This window comes from Vulpes lagopus, chromosome 6, assembly GCF_018345385.1.
Source record: "Vulpes lagopus strain Blue_001 chromosome 6, ASM1834538v1, whole genome shotgun sequence".
Lineage (NCBI taxonomy): Eukaryota > Metazoa > Chordata > Mammalia > Carnivora > Canidae > Vulpes > Vulpes lagopus.
Genome location: NC_054829.1, coordinates 98,173,066 through 98,193,772, shown reverse-complemented (window position 1 = coordinate 98,193,772; position 20,707 = coordinate 98,173,066). Strand labels below are relative to the sequence as shown.

At 35.3% G+C, this 20,707-nt stretch overlaps 1 protein-coding gene across 2 annotated transcripts in view; it reads left to right on the top strand.

Moving 5' to 3' along the window:
• EMCN (endomucin) overlaps window positions 1-20,707 on the top strand; it is a 133,331-nt gene that overhangs the window by 43,928 nt on the left and 68,696 nt on the right. For both annotated transcript variants that reach the window (XM_041758467.1, XM_041758466.1), the window contains exons 4-5: window positions 6,456-6,566; window positions 18,538-18,576. In XM_041758467.1, coding sequence (XP_041614401.1) covers window positions 6,456-6,566; window positions 18,538-18,576 — 150 coding nt within the window. The remainder of the gene's footprint in view (window positions 1-6,455; window positions 6,567-18,537; window positions 18,577-20,707) is intronic.

Genomic DNA, 20,707 nt, shown 5'->3' with positions numbered 1-20,707 from the left:
AGATTTATGCCAATTATCTTTTCTAAGAATTTTATGGTTTTAGATTTTCTATTTAAGTCTTTAATTTTAGTATATGGTGTGACTTAGATGTCCAGTTTCATTTTTTGTATATAATTAACCAGTTGTCCTAACACCTTTTGTTGAAAGAACTATTCTTTCCCTATTTGAATTGTCTTGGAACCCTTCATGAAAATCAGCTGGTCATAAACGTATGAGGCTTTTTTTTTTCCTAGATTCAAATCTATTCCATTTATCTCTATATCTATTTTTTATGCCAAAATCATACACTCTGGATTATCATTTGTATTAAGTATTAAATATTATTTCTTCTCTTTCAAGATTGTTTTCACCATTTTGGTTCACTTGAGTTTTCATATGAAATTTAGGATCAACTTGTCAATTTCTCAAAATGGCAGTTGGGATTGTGGTTGTACTTGCAGATCAAGTTGGGAAGTATTGCCATCTTAATGATCTTAAGTCTTCCAATCCATGAATTCAGGACAACTTTCTGTTATTTTAGGTCTTCTTTAACTTCTTTTTTTTAACATTTGTAGTTTTCAATGTAGAAGACTTGCATTTATTCTGTCCAATTTATTCCTAACATTTCATTCATTTCTATGCTATTGTAAATGGAATAATTTTCTTAATTTTGTTTTCAGATTGTTCATTAGTACTATAGAAATGGAATTTATTTTCATTTATTGCTGTTGTATCTTGCCACCTTGTTGAATCTATTTATTTGTTCTAATCTGTGCATGTGTGTTCCTTTGGATTTTCTGTATACAAGAATTATCTGCAAATATCTGCAAAGTAAAAATAGTTTTACCTTTTCAATCTAGATGTTTTTTATTTTTAAATTTTTAGATGCTTTTTAAAAAATTTTTTACCAATTTGCTCTGGCTAGAACCTCCAGTACAACATTGAATAGAAATGTTAAGAGGAGGATGCCTAGGTGTCTCACTGGTTGAGCGTCTGCCTTCAGGTCAGGGCATGTTTCTGGAGTCCTGGGATTGAATCTCACATCAGGCTCCCTGCATAGAGCCTGTGTCTCCCTCTGCCTATGTCTCTGCCTCTCTCTGTGTCTCTCATGAATAAAGAAGTAAAATCTTTAAAAAAAGAAAGGTTAAGAGGAAACAGCCTTGTTTTGTTCTTAATTATAGGGCAATGCTTTCAGTCTCTCACCATTAAGTATGCTGCTATTGTGTTAAGCATGATGTTTTCATATATGCCTTTTATCAGGTTGAGGAAGTCCTCTTCTATTACTAGCTTGTTGAGTGCTTTATCATTCAAAGGTATTAGATTTTGCCATATGCTTTTTCTCAGCATAAAGATTGTTGTGTGATTTTTATCCCTTAATTTATTAATATGGATTTCTATATGCTGAACCAACCTTGATTTTCTGAGATAAATCACACTTTGTTATGGTGTATGATGCTCTTTATATGTTACTGGATTTGAACTATATTATTTTGTTAAGAATTTTTGTGTCTATATTCACAAGGGATACAGGTTTGTGATATTGTTGCCTCATTTTGGTATCCGGTAATACTAGCCTCCTGGGATGAATTAGGATGTGTTCCTTCCTCTGCCAATTTTTGGAAGAGTTTGTGAAGAATTCATGGTAATTATTCTTTAAATATGTGGTAGATTTTACTAGTGAAGCCATCTGGTCTTGGGTTTTCCTTTGTGAATTTTTGTTGTTGTTGTTGTTACTAAGCCAATCTCTTTGTTCATTACAGGTATATTCAGATTTTTCTATTTCTTCTTGACTCAATTTTGGTCGTGACTGGTGATTTCCTGGGCATTTTCCCATTTCACTTAGATTATATAATCTAATCTAAGTAAAATCTTAGGTCATTCATTGTATTGCCTTATAACCCTTCTTATTTCTGTAAGGATGTTAGAAAGATGTTCACTTTCATTCATGATATAGCAATTTGAGTCCTCTCTCTTTTTTCTTTGTCAGTCTAAGAGTTTGTCAGTTTTGTCAATCTTCTTAAAGAACCAACTTTTTATTTTATTAATTTCTCTGAGAAGTTTGTCAGAATTGTGTTTTAAAAAGAATAAATATGGGGGCCCCTGGGTGGCTCATTTGGTTAAGTGTTTGCCTTGGGCTCAAGTCATGATTCCAGGATTCTGGGATGGAACCCTTCATCAGACACCCTGCTCAGCGGGGAGCCTGCTTCTCCCTTTCCTTCTGCTGGTGCTCCCTTTCTCTCTCTCTCTCTCTCCCCTCTCTCTCTCTGTCTTTCTCTCTTGAGCATGTGCACGCTCACTCTCCCTCTCTCAAATAAATAAAAATTAAAAAAAATAAACAAAAAATTTAAAAACTAAAAAGATTAAATATATCTAGATGAAAGGCCATGTTCCTGTGTATAGTGTCCGTTCATTATTAACACCTGAATTTCACAATAACAGTAGATCTTCTGATTTCCACCTACTCTGACATTCTTCATCTTACTTTTAGAGTAGATAGGCAAGGTTACCATTTTAGGATCCTCATTGTTAAGTAAAACAATTATTATCTAAATGTTTTAATTGACAGATACATTTCCATATAAAATTTTATAAGGAAGTCAAAATGCCAATATATCAAACAAATTGCATTTGAACTACTTGTTTGAAGCAATGTGGTGGTGGTATGTATATGTAGGCAGGGTCAACTTCTACTGCTTCTCTCTCTTACTGCTAACGGTGGTCTGTGAGGCTTCTACACTGAGCCCTTAGGGCTTCAGTAGTACGGTTTAAAATTACTGAAATAAGGTATTTTTATGTTATTTAAATGCCATTCACAATAAACTTTAAGAAGTAATGTGCATTCTACAACCAGAAAACAAACAAAACAACTACCCACCATCTGACATGAGAGTAACCTATTTATAATTGTTACGAACCACAGTTTTCAAAGGGGCAGCTCAAATGTCCCCATAAGCACTGTTGTCAATTATTCACTGATGTGTAAGAACATGTAGATAAATAGGGTGAGTAGATCTGAGAATGAAGGAGACAACCCTATTAATATTTGGTTTGGCTCCAAGAAACACTATTAAACTAGATTTTTTTAGAAGTGGAAAGTCAATATTTACTTATTAATGAAGTCTCTAAGGAAGAACAAAGGCTTAAAAAGAATCATAAATTACTAGATCCTTCTGAGGTCACCAAACTACTGTAAACCACTTGATTTCTTGGGTATATAAGCAAAGAGCCACTGTCAATATAGGTAACACTTTGTATCTGGCCTGGTATCAGTCCCAAATTCCCATATGATCTTGCTTTATAAACTGAGTTAGAAAATGGATAGATCTTGAAGACACCTAAATACTCTTTCTCACTTTCCCTGGGTTTATACCTAGGTTCTAGGTGGTCTAGCAAGAGGGAGGATATTGGTAAATTCACAATTTCAAGGGGCTCTTCATACATACCTTAACCCATCTAAATAATAAGGAAAAGGAAATACAGAATTCACACAGAAATAAAACTCCTTCCTCTTCTTGTCTCTCACTGAGAGCTCTAGTCCTACTTTACCCACACTGACCTCCACCATCACAATTTTTTCTTCAGATTCTTTGGAACTCCATTGTAGCCTGGTTCCATTATCTGAGTGAAGTACTGGAGGAGCTGCAGTCCTGAGCTCTCCTTGTTCAGGTGTTTGGCCTACACCCCTTTATATATTTTTTTTCTTGGGCTTAGCATTTGAATGCTAAGATCAGAAAATCTGAAAAAAAATCTTAAGAGGCGTATTTCTGGCCTTTGCAGCTGCTTTGATGCATCTCCATAGGACCACTGGTGTAAGTATTTAGGCTCCTCCCAATCTTTCCATGAGTGACTCTTTAATATTACCCCCAGAAGTCACTTAAATGAATCAGGACATTACTTTAATTAAGTATATCCTAGACTACCTATGTTACCATGGATACGGAATTTCTATGGAGCAGTAAGTAGTCCATAAAATGATCCCTGGAAATGAAGGTCCTTGGGCAATTGCTTTAGAAAAGACTATCCTCTTGGGGTGTCACAATGCATAATAACATTTCTTTTAATTTTAGTAATCCTATCACAAAGACATCCATTTGGCCTTTTTACAATCTGTGTAGTTCCAGTTAATTTGACTACAAAATGTCTTTTCTTAAACATAAAACCAAATTAACATACCACAGTATTAGTATTCTTAGCATATGTTTTAGTAAATGGTAACTTTGTCAAAAAGTCACTTATCCCATATTCTATTTCTGAAGGCAAAGGGACCACACAAGCAGCTTTTGCTATGTGCATTAGATAAAACAATACTGTAATTCAAACTATATAGTTCCAAAGGAATAAAGCTGCTTAATCCCATGCCTTGCAGAATTTTAACTCCACAAACCCTCTTTTTCAAGTCAATTGCCAATTTGTTACAAACATATCTTAAATTCCTAATATAGATAATATATTTATTGCCTCCTCCCAAAACTTTATTTAAAAAATTTAATCATTTTGAAATATACAAATTGAATTTCACATCAATAATTTCAAGGCAATTATAAAACCGCCCCTATCCCTCACATTCATTCTACTCTGTTCTAGCCAATGGTTTTCACTTCAGGGTATGGCTTCAGGGAAGGTATTTTCTTTGCTCTTATACCCTGGTATTGATGTGACTTTTCAAGCATCTTGTGTGAAGCTTTTCTTATTCCAAGTCAAATATGGTTTTAAAATTCCTATATTTTATCTTTCATTCACTCTACCTATACCAAAGTTCTAAGATTTAAAAGGGCATGAATTTCACAAATCCTAAAAGTGGAGTCAATATTATTTGATGTCACAATTTAAATTAATATTTCTCAAGCAAAATAATGTTTGTCATATTCCAATACATATATTACTTAGGCTTACAGTACAATTTGCACCTGTAGACCAAAGCAGATACATAGTGTTATCTGGGGGAAAATGGTCAGACAGAAAAACTGAAGGAGAGCAAACAATATAAATTTAAACAACAGATTTAAGATTGGTTTCATTTCTTTCTGAGATGTCAATCACTTCCTGGCAGATGTCCAGAATCTACGAAGTACAAACCAAGAGTGCAATTGGGAAAATTTTTCAAACAAGATGTTAATACGAGACTATGATTTTCATCTCTTAATAAATGTAGGTCACCCACTTTCTTGTCTCTTGAGTCTAGGATTTGAAACATTTCAGTGTACTAGTAAAATTTCAAAATTTATGGCTGTTGCAGAATTTGTCTCCACATCTTTCCTTCTATTTATTTTTTTAGGTCCAGTAGGTATATTTAAAAATACTTTGGTTACCTTTAAAGCATGCAAGATTCCTTCCATTGCCTACAGGACACTGTATAATTAACGACTTGTCCCGAGTTGAGTGTGGGGTCTCATTCTCATTCTACCCTCTTCTATGAAGTATAATCCACATCAATAATAGATAATTCTCAAACTCTTTGACATTGTATCCACAGCTATTCCACTATTCTGCTCTCTGTATTTTTCTAATCTTCCAGCTTCCCACATCTTTCTTAACTATATATCCTCTTTTCCATGTCCAAGACTGTTGAGTCTGCCTTATGCTAGGAGTTTCTTTAGGCCACCAGGATTGCTTTTTCATGGTTTTCTATTTTAACTCAGCAGAAGAATTCTTCACCAAAAATTTCTAAAGAGGAAATCCTGTTCCAGGGTTTTCCAAGAATATGTTTTTGGAGTTACTATAAGAAGCCAAATCTCTATCCCCACATGTCCCTTCATCCTCAAGTGTTGAGTTTCTGCCTTTTGGGTGATCTTTTGTACTTCCATGCTATCGTGAACATCAATATCTATGCCAATAAGATATTTCTTCATTTTCTCAAAGATTTCTCTCTCAATTAGTTACTTCAAGTTCTTTTCTTTGTTGTTAATTTTCCTTCCCCCTCCAAAAAAATGAACTAAATGTAATTAAAAGTTTATCCTATGGAATTCCTATTATCCCTCTCCTGCTATCTATTCTATCTACCTGAAGATTCTTTCCCAGACAGCATGGGAACCTTGGTACCATCTTCAAGTACTACCACTTCCTTACCACATCCCCTTTCTAGGGTAGCTGAGTAGTTAACTTTTGCATCAGAAAGGCTGGATCCAGATCCTGCTTCTCTCTTACTACAAGTTATGTGACAATAAGGAAATTAACTTTTCTGAGTCTTATACATAAAATTATGATCACAATTATTATTTATTTAATAAGATTACTGTTCTGGTCAAATGAGATAAACTATAGCAGAAATGTAGAAGAGTCTACTATGCCTCTGTTTTCTTAATGTGATTAACCAGACACCAAAAGGTAAATGCTAGAATGTCGGCTTTCTAAAACTTGATCAGAAGATTTTCAGTAACTAATATTCAAGTTGTAACTGGATGTTAATATTAATACTAATAAGACTTCTTTTTATTAATTACACCCCTGATGGCTGCTTATTGTTTTTACATAATTAGGAACCACAACCAGTGATGTCATGAAGACTGATTTCACTGGCACAAATGCAACAGTGACAAAGATTCCGCTTTTAAGTGCTATCTTAACATTACAAAGTCCCCAACACAAGAGTAAGTATAAAAATTTATGCTGAAATGTTAAACTTGTGTGGTGGATTGCATTAAACTCAGAATGTTTTCCAGCCCATGACTACCAAAGAACGGTGCCACACCTGTCTTCTCTAATCTCTACCAAATGGGACAACCATCTGGCAACTTGGTTTTGTACCATGGAATTTTATCCCTCCATAGCCACAAATGGGTGGATGCCAAGAAAAAGTGATTCAAGGCCAACAGTAATCTATGATATTACCTGACACAAAAAAATGAGCTTGACAACAAATTAGAAAACTTTATGAAGTGGGGAAAATTCTTAGAAAGAAACAAATTGTTAAAACTGACTCATGAAGATAGGTAGTCTGAACAAATAAAAAAACAATTAAAGATATTGCATTGAAAGTCTTATATGGTCCCATAAAGAAAATTTCAAGGAAAATGGCTTCAATTCTGAATTCTACATATTTTCAAAAGAAATGATACCAATTCTTCTCAAACCCTTTCAGGAAGAGGAGGAAGGAATATTACACAAGTCATTATTTGAGGCCAGCATTATCCTGGCACCAAAGCTAGAAAAGAAAGAAAAGAAAAAGCAAGTAAAGAAAACTACAGACCAATACCCTTTATGATTAATCAGGCAACTATCCTTACCAAACTAACTCTGGTAACATATAAAAAGGGATAGAAAACATAAATAAGTGAAGTTTTCCAGGAATGTATGACTGCTCTAATACAAGAAAATCCAGGACAGCAATGCACTCTATTAGTAGAATCAGTAGATGCAGAAAGAACATTTGACAAAATTTAACCCTCATTTTTATTTAGAGATTTCAATAAACTAGAAATAAAATGGGACTTGCTCAAACTGAAAAGGACATTTATGAAAAATGTATGCCAAACACCATACTTAATAGTTAAATATTTCATGCTTCACTCTTAAGATCTTGAACACAGCAAAGATGGCCATTCTCACCACTTCTATTCAAAATTACAACCAAAGGTTCTATGTAGTACAATAAGATGATGATAGGTACATAGGTAGGTAGATGAATAGATAGATCCATTACTGCAAATTGGAAAGGAAGAAACAGAAGTTTTTCTTAGCAGACTACAGCATTATGTGGAAAAAATCCACAATAAAAAACTAGAAGAGAGTATTTCCTATCACAAGCTATAAAATAAATAAAAATAAATCATATTTTTGTGTTAACAATGACAATCCAAAAGTAAAATTAGGGAAATAGTGACTTTTATAAAACCTTTAGAAAGAATAAAATATTTAGGAATATATTAACAGTGGAAGTACAAGATTTGCATACTGAACTACAAAATATTTTTGTGAGCATTAAATATCTAAATAAATGGAGAGATGCTACATATTCATGGATTGAAAGACTCAATATTTTAAGATGGCAGTTCTCCCCAAGTTGATAAATAATTGATTAATATATTAAATTCAATCCCTATCAGAATCACAGAATCATAGCAAATCATTAGAAATTGGTAAGCTGATCCAAAATAATTTATGGAAATGAAAAAGACCTAGAATAGCCAAAACAGTTTTGTCAAGGGAGAACAAAGTTGGAGGATTTACACAAGCCAAATTCAAAACTTACTCTAAAGCTATAGTAATTAAGACAGGTGGTTTTGAAATAATATTCATAGTAACACTATTCGTAATAGTCACACTGGAAACAATCCAAATGCCCATTAACTGGTGAGATGGATAATCCATTGGATTTTCTATTTGAAATGGATTCGAAATATTCTAAAACATAGGATACCCATACAATGGACTACCATTCAGCAATTTAAAGGAACAAATTACTGATACAGATTATAACCTATGAACCCCAAACAATTATGCTCAGTGAAAGAAGTCTGACAATCACATATTGTATGATTCCGTTTATATGAAATGTCCAGGATGGACATTCTTATAGGGACAGAAACCACATAATTTGTTGTCTACAGCTGGAGATGGAACTGGAGATTGACTGCAGAAGGTCCCACAGGATTTTTTTGTGTTGAAAATGTTCCAAAACTGGCTTGTAGTGATGGTTGCACAACTCCATAAATTTACTGAAAATTATTGACTTGTATACTTAAAATGAGTGCATTTTGTTGTGAGTTTCTTTACAAAGCTTGGTTTAAAAACAAAAGGAGGGATCCCTGGGTGGCGCAGCGGTTTGGCGCCTGCCTTTGGCCCAGGGCGCGATCCTGGAGACCCGGGATCGAATCCCACATCGGGCTCCCGGTGTATGGAGCCTGCTTCTCCCTCCGCCTGTGTCTCTGCCTCTCTCTCTCTTTCTGTGACTATTATAAATTAAAAAAAAAAAAATTAAAAACAAAAGGAAAGAACATGTTAAGCTAGGCCAAACAAATTTCCTTTCTGTGCAATCTGAATGAGAAAACCTAAAGAAAAGGGTGATTAGCTGTGAAACCCAAAGCTCAAGTTTCCAGTAGAGTGAGTCTGAGACAGCCATGGTGATTCCTGGGCATACCTATGGCATGAGCAAGCAGATGTTATGAGGAAGTAAAATTGCTGGGAAGAATGGAAAGATGAGGAGACCCCCTGAGCAAGATGAAGTTATTGGTGAAAGACAGAGCAGTAGGACCAAGAACTCTGAGCTCAGACAACTTTCTAACCACATCTATCATCAATACAAGCACTTCCCAATTCCTGGCCTCCGTGATATGAAGTAATCTGTACTTTAAATTAAAATATCCTGGCTTGGGGGATCCCTGGGTGGCGCAGCGGTTTGGCGCCTGCCTTTGGCCCAGGGCGCGATCCTGGAGACCCGGGATCGAATCCCACGTCGGGCTCCCGGTGCATGGAGCCTGCTTCTCCCTCTGCCTGTGTCTCTGCCTCTCTCTCTCTCTCTCTCACTGTGTGCCTATCATAAATAAATAAAAATTAAAAAAAAAAATATCCTGGCTTGAAAACCTAGTCAGTCATCTGCCATAATAGCTTATCACATACCATCCATTATAAACATATGTTCATAGTCCTTATAAGAAACAGCTATAGATGACTTACAGTCTCCAAGGCTCTTTTTGGGAGATCTCTAAGGTAGAAGGAGATGGCAGGTGGGAACTGCAGACGTGCCAGTCCCACTCTTGTCTAGAGACACTATGGAACATCCATTTTCCTATTTTATTGTGATTCTCTTTAGCAGAACATAAAGAAGTTTACATAGAAAGAACCTAATTTCATACCATAACTGAAACTATTGATTTTATTTAATGGGAGCATCACCACAGAGAAGAATTTAAAGAGCAGGGTCTTTTCTTCTTCATATGTAAGACATTTCCTTGTGGCAGTGTTTTGGCTCCTGGTAAGTTAAAGTTAGTTTTGAGGCCAAATATATCTGAAAGGCACCTTTAGCAGACCAAAATCCTATCCATTTCATACTATGATTGTCCCAAATATAAACAAGAATAAAAGTAAATTTCCATCTTCAAAATGTATAGCAGTTGAAGGTTAAACTCAAATAATTTGTATTCTACCCTAATACCCACTCATTAAGTGACCGATTAGGAATGTCATTCAGGGACCATGGTTTATTAAATTAGCACTTATACAGAAGTGTGTGGTCAGCCCCATGAGTCAGTTAAGACTCTCAGTTTTACTTTGATTTAGGGAGTAAAATGCCTACTGCATCTCTGCTAGATGACTCTATTATATTTATTTAGCTTCTACATGCAGCATTGAAGTGCATGTACTTTCTTCTAAGTAATTCTTTTTAAATATACCCACAAAGCCATTTCTTGAAAACTAAGTCACCCTGGAAAGCAAGATATTGAAATAAGGGCGTTTATAGGAACCCTTTGCACTTGCCATTTGATTAACCAGTTCTATACTAGTCCTTTAGATATTTGGTTTTAAACCCATTTTGGGGGGTAGCCATTCTTCCCCACAGCTCTCTGGTTCCTCAAGGTAAATCCTACTTAGTATGGAATCCACTTGATATAATGAGTTTGCACAGATTTCTATTTGTGTCTAATGAAACCAGGAGCAAGCCCAGATTCCTGGTTAGCAGAGTAATGTTCCCTTTCCATCTCTACCCATCACACACATAAACGTTCATAATTAGAAAAGCCAAGGCAGAGAGATGGAAGGAGAACAAGGCAATCTACTGGTAGGGGAATGTTGAAGAGTGGAAGCTTCATCTCCCCCTTAAATACATGGCAACGGGCCCTTTGATAGTAACTATCAAATACAAGCAGTGTGAGTATGCCGTCTCAAGTGCAGATTTGACTTAAAGTAGAGAAGAGTGGGACACCTGGGTGGCTTAGTGGTTGAGTGTCTGCCTTCAGCTCAGGTCCTAATCCTGAGATTCTGGGATGGAATCATGGGGAATCTCATTCTCTCACTGCCAATGTCTCTGCTTCTCTGTGTTTCTCATGAATAAATAAATAATTTTTAAAAATTAAACAAATAATGTAGAGAAGAGTTAATGAGGTTTATTGCTTTACTCCCTAGAAAGGAAGGATGTAAGGGTGCTTGGGAGCTCAGTTGTTTAAGCATCTGCCTCTTGGCTCAGGTCATGATCTCTGGGTCTTGGATCAAGTACTGAGCACCAGGTTGGGCTCCTTGCTCAGCAGGGAGCCTGCTTCTCCCTCTGCCCCTCCTCCTGTTCGTGTTTTTCTCTTTTTCTTTAAATATTTATTTATTTATTTGAGATAGAGAGAGAGAGAGAGTGAGTGGGAGGATTAGAAGGAGAAGGAATGAGAGAATGTCAAGTAGACTACGAGCTGAGTGTGGAGCCCCACTCGGGATCAATTGCAGGACCCTGAGATCATGACCTGAGCCAAAACCAAGAGCCAGCTGCTTAACAGACTGACCACTGAGGCATGCCTCATTTCCTGTCCTCTTAAATTTCTGTGTATTTCTCCTATTTAACTATTTCATTCTGCTTTAGAGAAGACATGTTCCTAGAATCTTAGAATTTTAAAGATAGAAATTGTCACTAATTTAGTGCTCTGACTTTACAGTTAAATACATGAGGGCCCATTGAATTCATTAATAAATTTGTTTATTCACTGCAAATCTTTTGGAGGACATCTGTGTGCCTGGCATGCCTCTTAGCTTCTGGGGATGGCCAACAATCCCTCATATTCCTTGGCTTGTTGATGCATCCCCTTTAATCTCTATCTTCACATGGACTTTCCCTGTGTCTCTCCTCTTCTCTCCATGGGTTCTCTTCTTATACGGGTGTCTGGAGTTATCAAAATCTTTAGTTTAGTTAAATTGCAAGGACCCGTTTCAATAAGGTCATATTCACAGGTTCCTGGTGCACATGTTTTTAGGGACAGGGGCTCACCATTTAACCTGCTCCAGACCAGATCTTGAACTACCTTTGCCACACCCAGATTCTGTCATCCATGCATTTGTCCTTGTCTATGTGCAAGATTACCTCTTTGAGCACTGAGAGGTGATTCTAAGGAAATGTCAATCACAGGAGTCTCTGCTCTCCAACACAGCTAAACTATAGAGGGATCGCATGTAAAACTGTTGTACAAGTACAAAACTTCCCCTCTTCCTGAGTCCCATTTCTGCTAAGGGCTTGAAAATGTGTGGCATCGTCTCTCACTTCTTTTTTTCATTCCCATCACTGGCACATCTTGTTGGTTTCTGAGGAAGGAAGAGAAAAATGGAGAGGAGAAAGCAAAATAGTGCTTTTCTTGCTGACAATTTAGTGATTCAGGTATCTGTAACCAAATGTCAAAGCAGGCACAGTGCACACTGTAAGAGATTGGCCAGGAAGGGTGAACTATTGCTTTCTCTCTCTTGTGAATTCTCACTTGGCTGAGGAAAGAATGTGGAATAAGATGAGAGGTAGAAGGCAAATTGAGATGGGCAATATGCCAATACATTACTGAGCAAGGAGTTGGTAGAAATACCTCTAAGAGTTTTGCCAAAAAAGATTTTTTGCTACCTCAGCATATACAATATTACTGACTTAAAATCTGAAGGGAAAATCTGGCTTTTGTCAAGTAGAAATGAATAACATCTATAAGTCATCAATAAGTTATTAAGTAAGAGTTAATAACATTTATCTTTAGTAACTAGTTTATCAAATAGTTATCCTTCTTGTATAATTTATACTAGATCAATATGGAATTTATTTTTACACAAAAAGCATAGATAATTGTGCAATAACCAAACAGACATTTTACATATACTAGGGACTGAACATGAGAATGGCCAATGGCCAATGCCTATGCCTTGCTTTTTAAGGCATAAGCCCTTCATAGAATATAAATTAGGCACCTCAGAATGCCTGGGTGGCTCAGTCGTTGAGCGTCTGCCTTTGGCTCAGGATGGGATCCTGGAATTCTGGGATCGAGTCCCACAACAAGCTCCCTACAAGGACCCTGCTTCTCCCTCTGCCTATGTCTCTGTCTTCTCTCTGTCTCTCATGAATAAATAAATAAAATCTTAAAAAAAATAGGCATCTCAATCATGTCAAGAGGAAGTTAGCTTATTGATTCTGAAGCGTGATTCTGAAATGAGATGGCTTGGTTCAGATAGTAGCACAATCATTTATTTGTACTGTGGCCTTTGGCAAGCTATTAAACTTTTCTGTGCCTCAGTCTCCTCATCTGTAAAATAGCCATAAGATTACAAACTTATGGGATTCTTGTGAAGAGTAAAAGAGATAAAATATACAGAGCTTAAAGCAGTGTCTGGGAAGTAAACACAACAAATGTTAGCTATCATTTTATTAATAACAATCTTTTTTAAGATTTTATTTATTTATTCATGAGACGGACACAGAGAGAAAGGCAGAGATATAGGCAGAGGAAGAAGCAGGCTCCCTGTGGGGAACCTGATGCAGGACTCGATCCCGGATCACACCCTGAGCTGAAGGCAGATACTCAACCACTGAGCCACCCAGGTGTCCCTTATAACAATTCTTATACAAGCAGGCAAAGTTAATATTTATGATATCAGTTTCACAAACAAGGAAACAGGTTCAGAAAGACTAAATGACTTGGCTAGGGTTAAATTGAAAGGATGAAATTAAAGCACTGTTTTTCTACCACACTTGTTCTCATTACAACTATTTTACATAAAGTATCTAAAGGTAGTAGAAAACAACTTGCTTTTAATTGGGTGTATCATCTGCTTGACAAGTAAGTGTTCAATAATTATAACACAAATTGGCTGACTGGCTGGATCCCCGAACATAAGCCTGTGATTCTAAGAAAGGTGATTCTCTCACTGTCGCCCACCAGGCCAGATTTATTCTTGACTGTGGTTTTTCTCATCCTGCCCTCCTTGTTTTCATGATTCTATTCCTTCTTCCCCTCTTCTTTCCTTCAACTGTTTCTTCTGATTCTACAAATCCATCAAGGGCCTCTACAAGACTTTACCTCAATGTTTCCCACAACTTAACGAGTGTCATGAGATATGTGAATCATTGGCACTATTATTTATTTTGTGCTTTCTTTAAATTGATGCACTTTTTCTTCTTAAATTTACTTGAAAAGAAAACTATCATAAATGAAAAAACTGTTTCACTAGCTGTCAGCAGGAGCAGTAAAGTCACCAATATAAACAAAATATAATTAAATTATAGCTTGATTTTGTTGCTTGCCAAAGGCTTTTAGTTTGAGACGTGTTTGTTCTTGTTTAAAAAAAAAATAAATCAAGATAAGCACAATAGATATTAATGACACATTTGCATTAAATTGTAATTTTGAAGGCTCCCCATTGAAATAATCAAATAAACTGGAAGAAGGCTAAGTAGCAAATAACTTTCTCATTGAATGTTTCAATTTTATTTAATGTCACTTTCCAGTACTGCCATATGGAACCTCTCATGCAATGCTATGCATTTCATCCTTTGGAAAACAGTAATTTATCAGGTCACTCAGCTTCATTATTTCTTTTGTGAGTTGCACCATGTCACTTATTTGGGAACTTAGCCAGAACATTTCTTAAATGATATTTAAGTTGTTTGTATCATTTCTCTTGGGCAGATACAAAAGGAATTCTCAGGATAACACAGTCTTAGTCGCACATAAGTCATGGTTTAGCCAAACCAGAAATACAAATTGACCCTTGACCTACATGAGAGGTGTTGACTCCCATGAGCAGTAGAAAGGTGCTGACTCCCTGAGCAGTAGAAAGTCCATGTAGAACTTTTGACCTCCCCAAAAGTTAATTACTAAGAGCCTTCTGTTGACCTTACAAGCAACATAAACCATCGATTAACATGTTTTGTGTGTCATGTACTATAACCTCATAATGAAGAAATCTAGAGAAAATAAAATGTTATTAAGGAAAGCATAAGAAAGAGAAAATACATCTAAAATACTATACTGTATCGAAAAAATTTGTGTATAAGAGGGTCCACACATTTCAAATCTGTGTTGTTCAGGGGTCAACTGTTTTATAATAGACTTGGCTATGCCATATATATAAGTGAATGATAAGAAAAACTTGAATTGGTCATAGTAAATTATTTTTAGGCAAATCAATAAAGAATTGTATATGGAATATATATATAGGAATGGCTGTATATATTCTTTCTCTTTTCCTGTTAATAATATGTTCTACACATAACCATATACAGTTATATATGCATATATAGATAGGAATGCAATATCCTTGTAAGTTGATATTTAGCAAAGTTATTTGTTGTATTGCTGTTTAAGCTTTCTGTTTTAAAAGCTAATTGAGTAGGAATTCCTAGGTGGCTCAGTGGTTGAGTGTCTGCCTTCAGCTCAGGTCGTGATCCCAGGGTCCTGGGATCAGTTCTGCATCAGGCTCCCTACAAGGTACCCGATTCTCCCTCTGCCTATGTTTCTGTCTCTCTCTCTCTGTCTCTCATGAATACATAAATAAGATCTTAAGAATAAATAAATACTAATTGAGTAAAGTTTAGCTTTAGATTAATGTGGATGAAACTTTAGAAATTTAGAAGTTCGTTTGCATTTCGTAAGACTTCCAGAATCAAACACAATGCACAGATTTTAAGTTGCCAACCACCCTAAGGTTTCGGTCTTTACTAAATATCTAAGTTTGAGAATAGCTTAACAGAATGCACTACACTCATTTGCTGTCTGATTTTATTCACTTTACTATAGATCAGAGCTTAGACTTTCCTCAAAACATGTGCTTTATGAAAGTTATAAGTAAAACTCAGGAATAATCTCAAATATCTTCACATTTCATTAATTCACACTTAACCCATGTTCCATAGCATTCATCTTTATTAAGCTTTTATATGGATGAACTGAGTTAAAATTTGAAATGCCAAATGAAAACACTTTGTCTTCAAAATAATATTTCTGATTTCAGACCAAAAAAAGTATATATATATATATAAATATATATATATAAATATATATATATACCAGTTTTGATTAAATATTTAAGATTTGAAAAAAAAATTAAGATTTGAGCAGAATTTTGTCCTCAGAATAACAATATATGCATTAACATATGAAAGTCTGGATTTCTGAGTACACTCAATATAAGGGTTTTGAATTGGTATATATTATTATTTTTTTAAGATTCAGCTAAACCTTAAGGCATAGTTATTTTTCTTTAAATAACATGTCCCTCTAAAATTATTATGCATTTCTAAAGGTTGATAAAAAAAAAAAACCTCAAAGAATAGTCAGAAGGTTTTGTCTGATACAAGTTTAAAATTTTTTCACTCTTAATGAAGTCTATCAGCAAGAAAGGTTATGACCTGATATTAATAGCAAGAGGAACAAAGGGTTTTGATTTTCTTTGTATCCTAATTCTCTAGCAGCTGATAAATATTTTAAGTGCATCTTCCATATCCAGCATTATTCATGTTCAAAAGTATTTTAACTAGTTATCAAAATAGAAATTAATTACATAGGCTTTCCTTGCAGAGCAGTTTATTGGATTGAAAAGCTGTCTTTTTTAGGAGAAGAGGATGGACATTAGAATGGACAGACTTGATTTATAGTCATTGTCTCCATCTTGAGAAAGTAGTTTCACTTTTCTCAGCTAATATTTGTAGATCTGTGGAGAGGGAATGGAATGATGTCTTCCTTGCAGACATCAGCAAATAATATATAGAACAGATCAAAAGAGTTTCCTTTAAAAATGGTAGCTATCATTATCCAACTAGCAGTTTTAAATAAAATCTTTCTTTTTCCTTGAAAATTGAATTCAGGAAAGTAGAATTTGTCTTATTTATTATTATTCTTATTTTCTATCCTCATTCATTCCATGTTTTTACTAGAGACCTGGTGGTAGGTACTGGAATTGTGGCTCTGAATAAAACAAGTAATCTCTGTCCTCACAGAACTACATCCCACTGACAACAAACACACTAAAAATAATAATAATAAATAAATAAATGTTGCTATAGTAATAAAAGTACTGTTGAGCAAATGAAGCCAAGTGGTAGACTGGTTTGAAGAGAAAGAAGGAAACCACTGTAGGTGAGGTTGTTGAAGAGACATCTGAGCAGAGTCATGAAAGAGAGAAGGAAACCAGAGTATAGGCTGGGAGGACCAAGGCATAGGGAAGAGCAAGCAGAGAAGCCCAAAGCAGGAATGACCCCATGATGTTATCTACCAGAGTGAAATGATTAGAAACAAAATGGGGAGCAAGGCAAGGGGCCATAGCCTATAAAGACTTACAGTGAAAGGAATAGGGAACCATATTAGATCAGTGAAGTTTAAATTTAAATAGATTTTTCTAGGTGGTATTGGAGGGAGAGAGATGAATATTACATGAACAGCAGCCAATTAAGTAGTGAGTATACTTGGAATATATTTTGAACCTAGAGCCCATAGGGGTGAAAAAACGGAGAATCAAGAAAGGCCACTACTTTTTGGTTTGTGCAGCCGGGGGACAATTGTACCATGCCCTGAACCAAGAAAGCACAAGAAGAGGCAGATTCAAGGATATCAGTCAGGAGTTCTGTTTTAAGCATCTTTAAATTAAAGATGCTGATAGACAGTCAAGTGAACACACAAAGAAGGCAAATGGATTTTTTTTTTTTTTGAGAGAGAGAGAGAGACAGAGAGAGAAAATGAGCATGCACAGGGGTAGAGGGGCAGAGAGAGAGAGAATCTTAAGTGGACTCCACATCCAGCACAGAGCCCAACCTGGGGCTCCATCTCACTACCCTGAGATCACGACCTGAGCCGAAATCAAGAGCCAGAGGCTTAACCTGAACTAAACCACCCAGTTTCACTGGCAAATGGATATTTTAAACTATCATTAGTGGGCTTCTCTTTGTTTTAAAATCATTTTCTATATTTTTCACACGACAGATTTTATTCATGGTGCATATACTCAGTTGTTGAAGTGGTCTTTCATTATAATTTTCTCAAGTAATTTTACTGTAGAAAGCTCATCTGAATCATATTTACTTTAAAGGAATTCCCTAGGTTTGAGAGGTATCTGTCTGAACTTTCCTGAAACTTTCTTAGGTGAGGAGAGGTGTCATACCTTAGTGGCACAATGACACATGGCAGTGCCACTCAAGAAGCCCCTTCCAAAGGAACTGTAGTTGTCTGCATCATCCTGGTTTATTAAGGATGTGAAGTTGGACCAGATGCTCTAAAACAGGATTCAGCAAACTATGGTCTACAGGCCCAGTCCAGCACCCCACCTATTTTTCTAACTAGAACTTCTTTGGAATACAGCCATACCTACTCTTTAGGTATTACATGTGCTATATTCACACTGCAATAGCAAAGTTGAATAGTTGCTCCAAGAGACTTATAACCCACCAAGCCTAAAACTTTATTGTTTGGCCCTTTAAGAAAAAATAGGCTGAGTTTGCTCTTAAGTTTTTCTAATCATGTTCTTAAGTTTTTCTAATCATGAAGCCTGTGTGTTTTTATGATTTGAAGAAAACTGATTTAGAAATGAAGTAGGATCTATATCCATTTACTACCCATAACACTTGTCATAGTAGATCTGATATCCAATATCTACCTTTAGTGATTTTCTTTTCCTTTCTTTCCTCTAAAGCTGAGAATCAGAGTTTGATCAAGTCAAAAGAAACACCAGGTAAGTTAATTTTTTTCTCTCTGAGAATATTCATGAATAAAATCCCCAAACTGAGATAAAGGAGATCAGTCAGTGTGAGGGCAGGGAGAAATAGTACAAAGGAAAATATGACATGGCAACTAAAATATTTAGGAGAATCTGAATTTAAAAAAAAATGCAGACCATAACAGTGGATGTGCCAGAATGCTCTGTGGCAAGATTGAGTGGAACCAGCCCTGGTAAATGCATGAAGCCTGTGGACATGTCTTTTGCCCCAAACCTGCTGTTCCTGGTCTGTTTTGGGGACTGATCTGTCCTCTCACAGAAGTATAGTATGTCTGTGACTCTCTTCTCTGTGCTTCCCCTCATAGCCTGATCCTGACAGCCTGAAAGTCAATGTTATAATCTACAGTTAATAGCCTAAAATATTATCACGCCAAAAAGTGCTCATGTTTTGTTATCCTAGGTTTTAAACTGAATAAATTGAGGGTGATGGCACAATAGAAATTGAAAAAGATCATTGGGCTGGGGAAAATGATACCATTGAGTTTTTTCTGTTGTTTTGAAATTGTAACTACTTGGGAGACTTTTATCTTTCTACATCCTACCTCGTACTTTTATAAATGACAAATCTCTTAGGTTCTCAATCTTGGTCAGTTCTGGTATACATAAAAATGAGAAATATATGAAATAAACTTAGAAAATCTTGTAACTTAAAAAAGTCAGAAAAATAAATCCATGAAAATTATGACCAACTTTCACTTTCATAGACTAATCATCATAGTCTACCTTCTGCATCATGTGTTCGAGAAACTCAAAATTGAAATGATTATGCTGTTGACTTTTAATTAGTAATCTTCTATGCAATATATCTCATGAATAAAGAAGTTATTTTTATGTCAATTCTCTTTATTTCACCTCATCACTATATTTTTTTATTCTTTTCATTTACATAGTCTAGAAATACACTAGAAAAAACACTGGGAAAAACAAAACAAAAACAGTGCATCCAAGCAAACAAGGCAGCTTTGCATTGAATGATGGTTTGCACTGTTCTGGAGAAGTCCTTACTTTATGCTTCATGGACTGGTTATCCAGGGGAAGTCACAGATGGAAGAAAATTGAGAAGCTGCCAAAATCAACAGCTCCTTTAAGGAGGGATTGAAGCATCCTTTAAGAGATAAATTACAAAATGCCAGCTCTAGCTATAGTTGAATTTTAACTATAATAAAAAGTCCATTTACATTATTTAAGTTTTTAGTTATAGAAATTAATTCCTCTAAGACAGATAATAAACACATCATTGATTTGAACAGTGGATTAAAAAGAAGTGAAACTGATTTTATAAACTATGAGAAAAGTCAGTCTTTAACTTCTGTGATACATGTTCTGGGTAAACACTAAATCCAGACTCACTCAAAAAAAAAAGCATAATGACAAAATAGCCATTATACATCTGTTGACAACTGTAATCATTTATCCAGTAATTTGTTTATTATCAAAGATGGTCAAATATCAAATCTGTGAAAGACACACATAGGACCAAGAATAGGCATATTATAGAAAGAAAGAAATAATTAGCATTTCTTTTTAAAGTAGAAGTTGAGGTAAAATCCTAGCCCACAGAAGTATTATTAGCACTGCTTCCTTTTCATAAATATGAGCTAATATGCATTTAGCCTTTGATTACATCATATATAGTTCTCACATTTGGCAATTTCTTTCATATTATGTATCCCTCTTTCATTTTCTTGGAAAAATTATGTTTTTACCACTAACTCCAAAAAATATTATTAAGGGTATAGAAATTGATGATTGTTTTACATAAAAATTTGGGGGGAATTCAAAATAAGTAAAAGCAACTATAAATAAAGCATCAATTATAAGAAATTGTACATCGATATGATGTCTAACAGTATATAAAAAAGAAAGCTAATCATAGAAATAGGGAAATGACTGATCAAGGTCTGAAGATATGTCCATATATTCCATTCAATTGAGGATAGGTAGTATGAGTGGATAGTTGTATTTAACAATGCAAGGCATGAAGAATTTATGCCCAATGTCTGAAGTATGTAGGAAAGACAAACTTCAACCATCCACTGTAGCATATATAGTAAGACCACAAATTTAATCTAAACTTAGTCTAAAT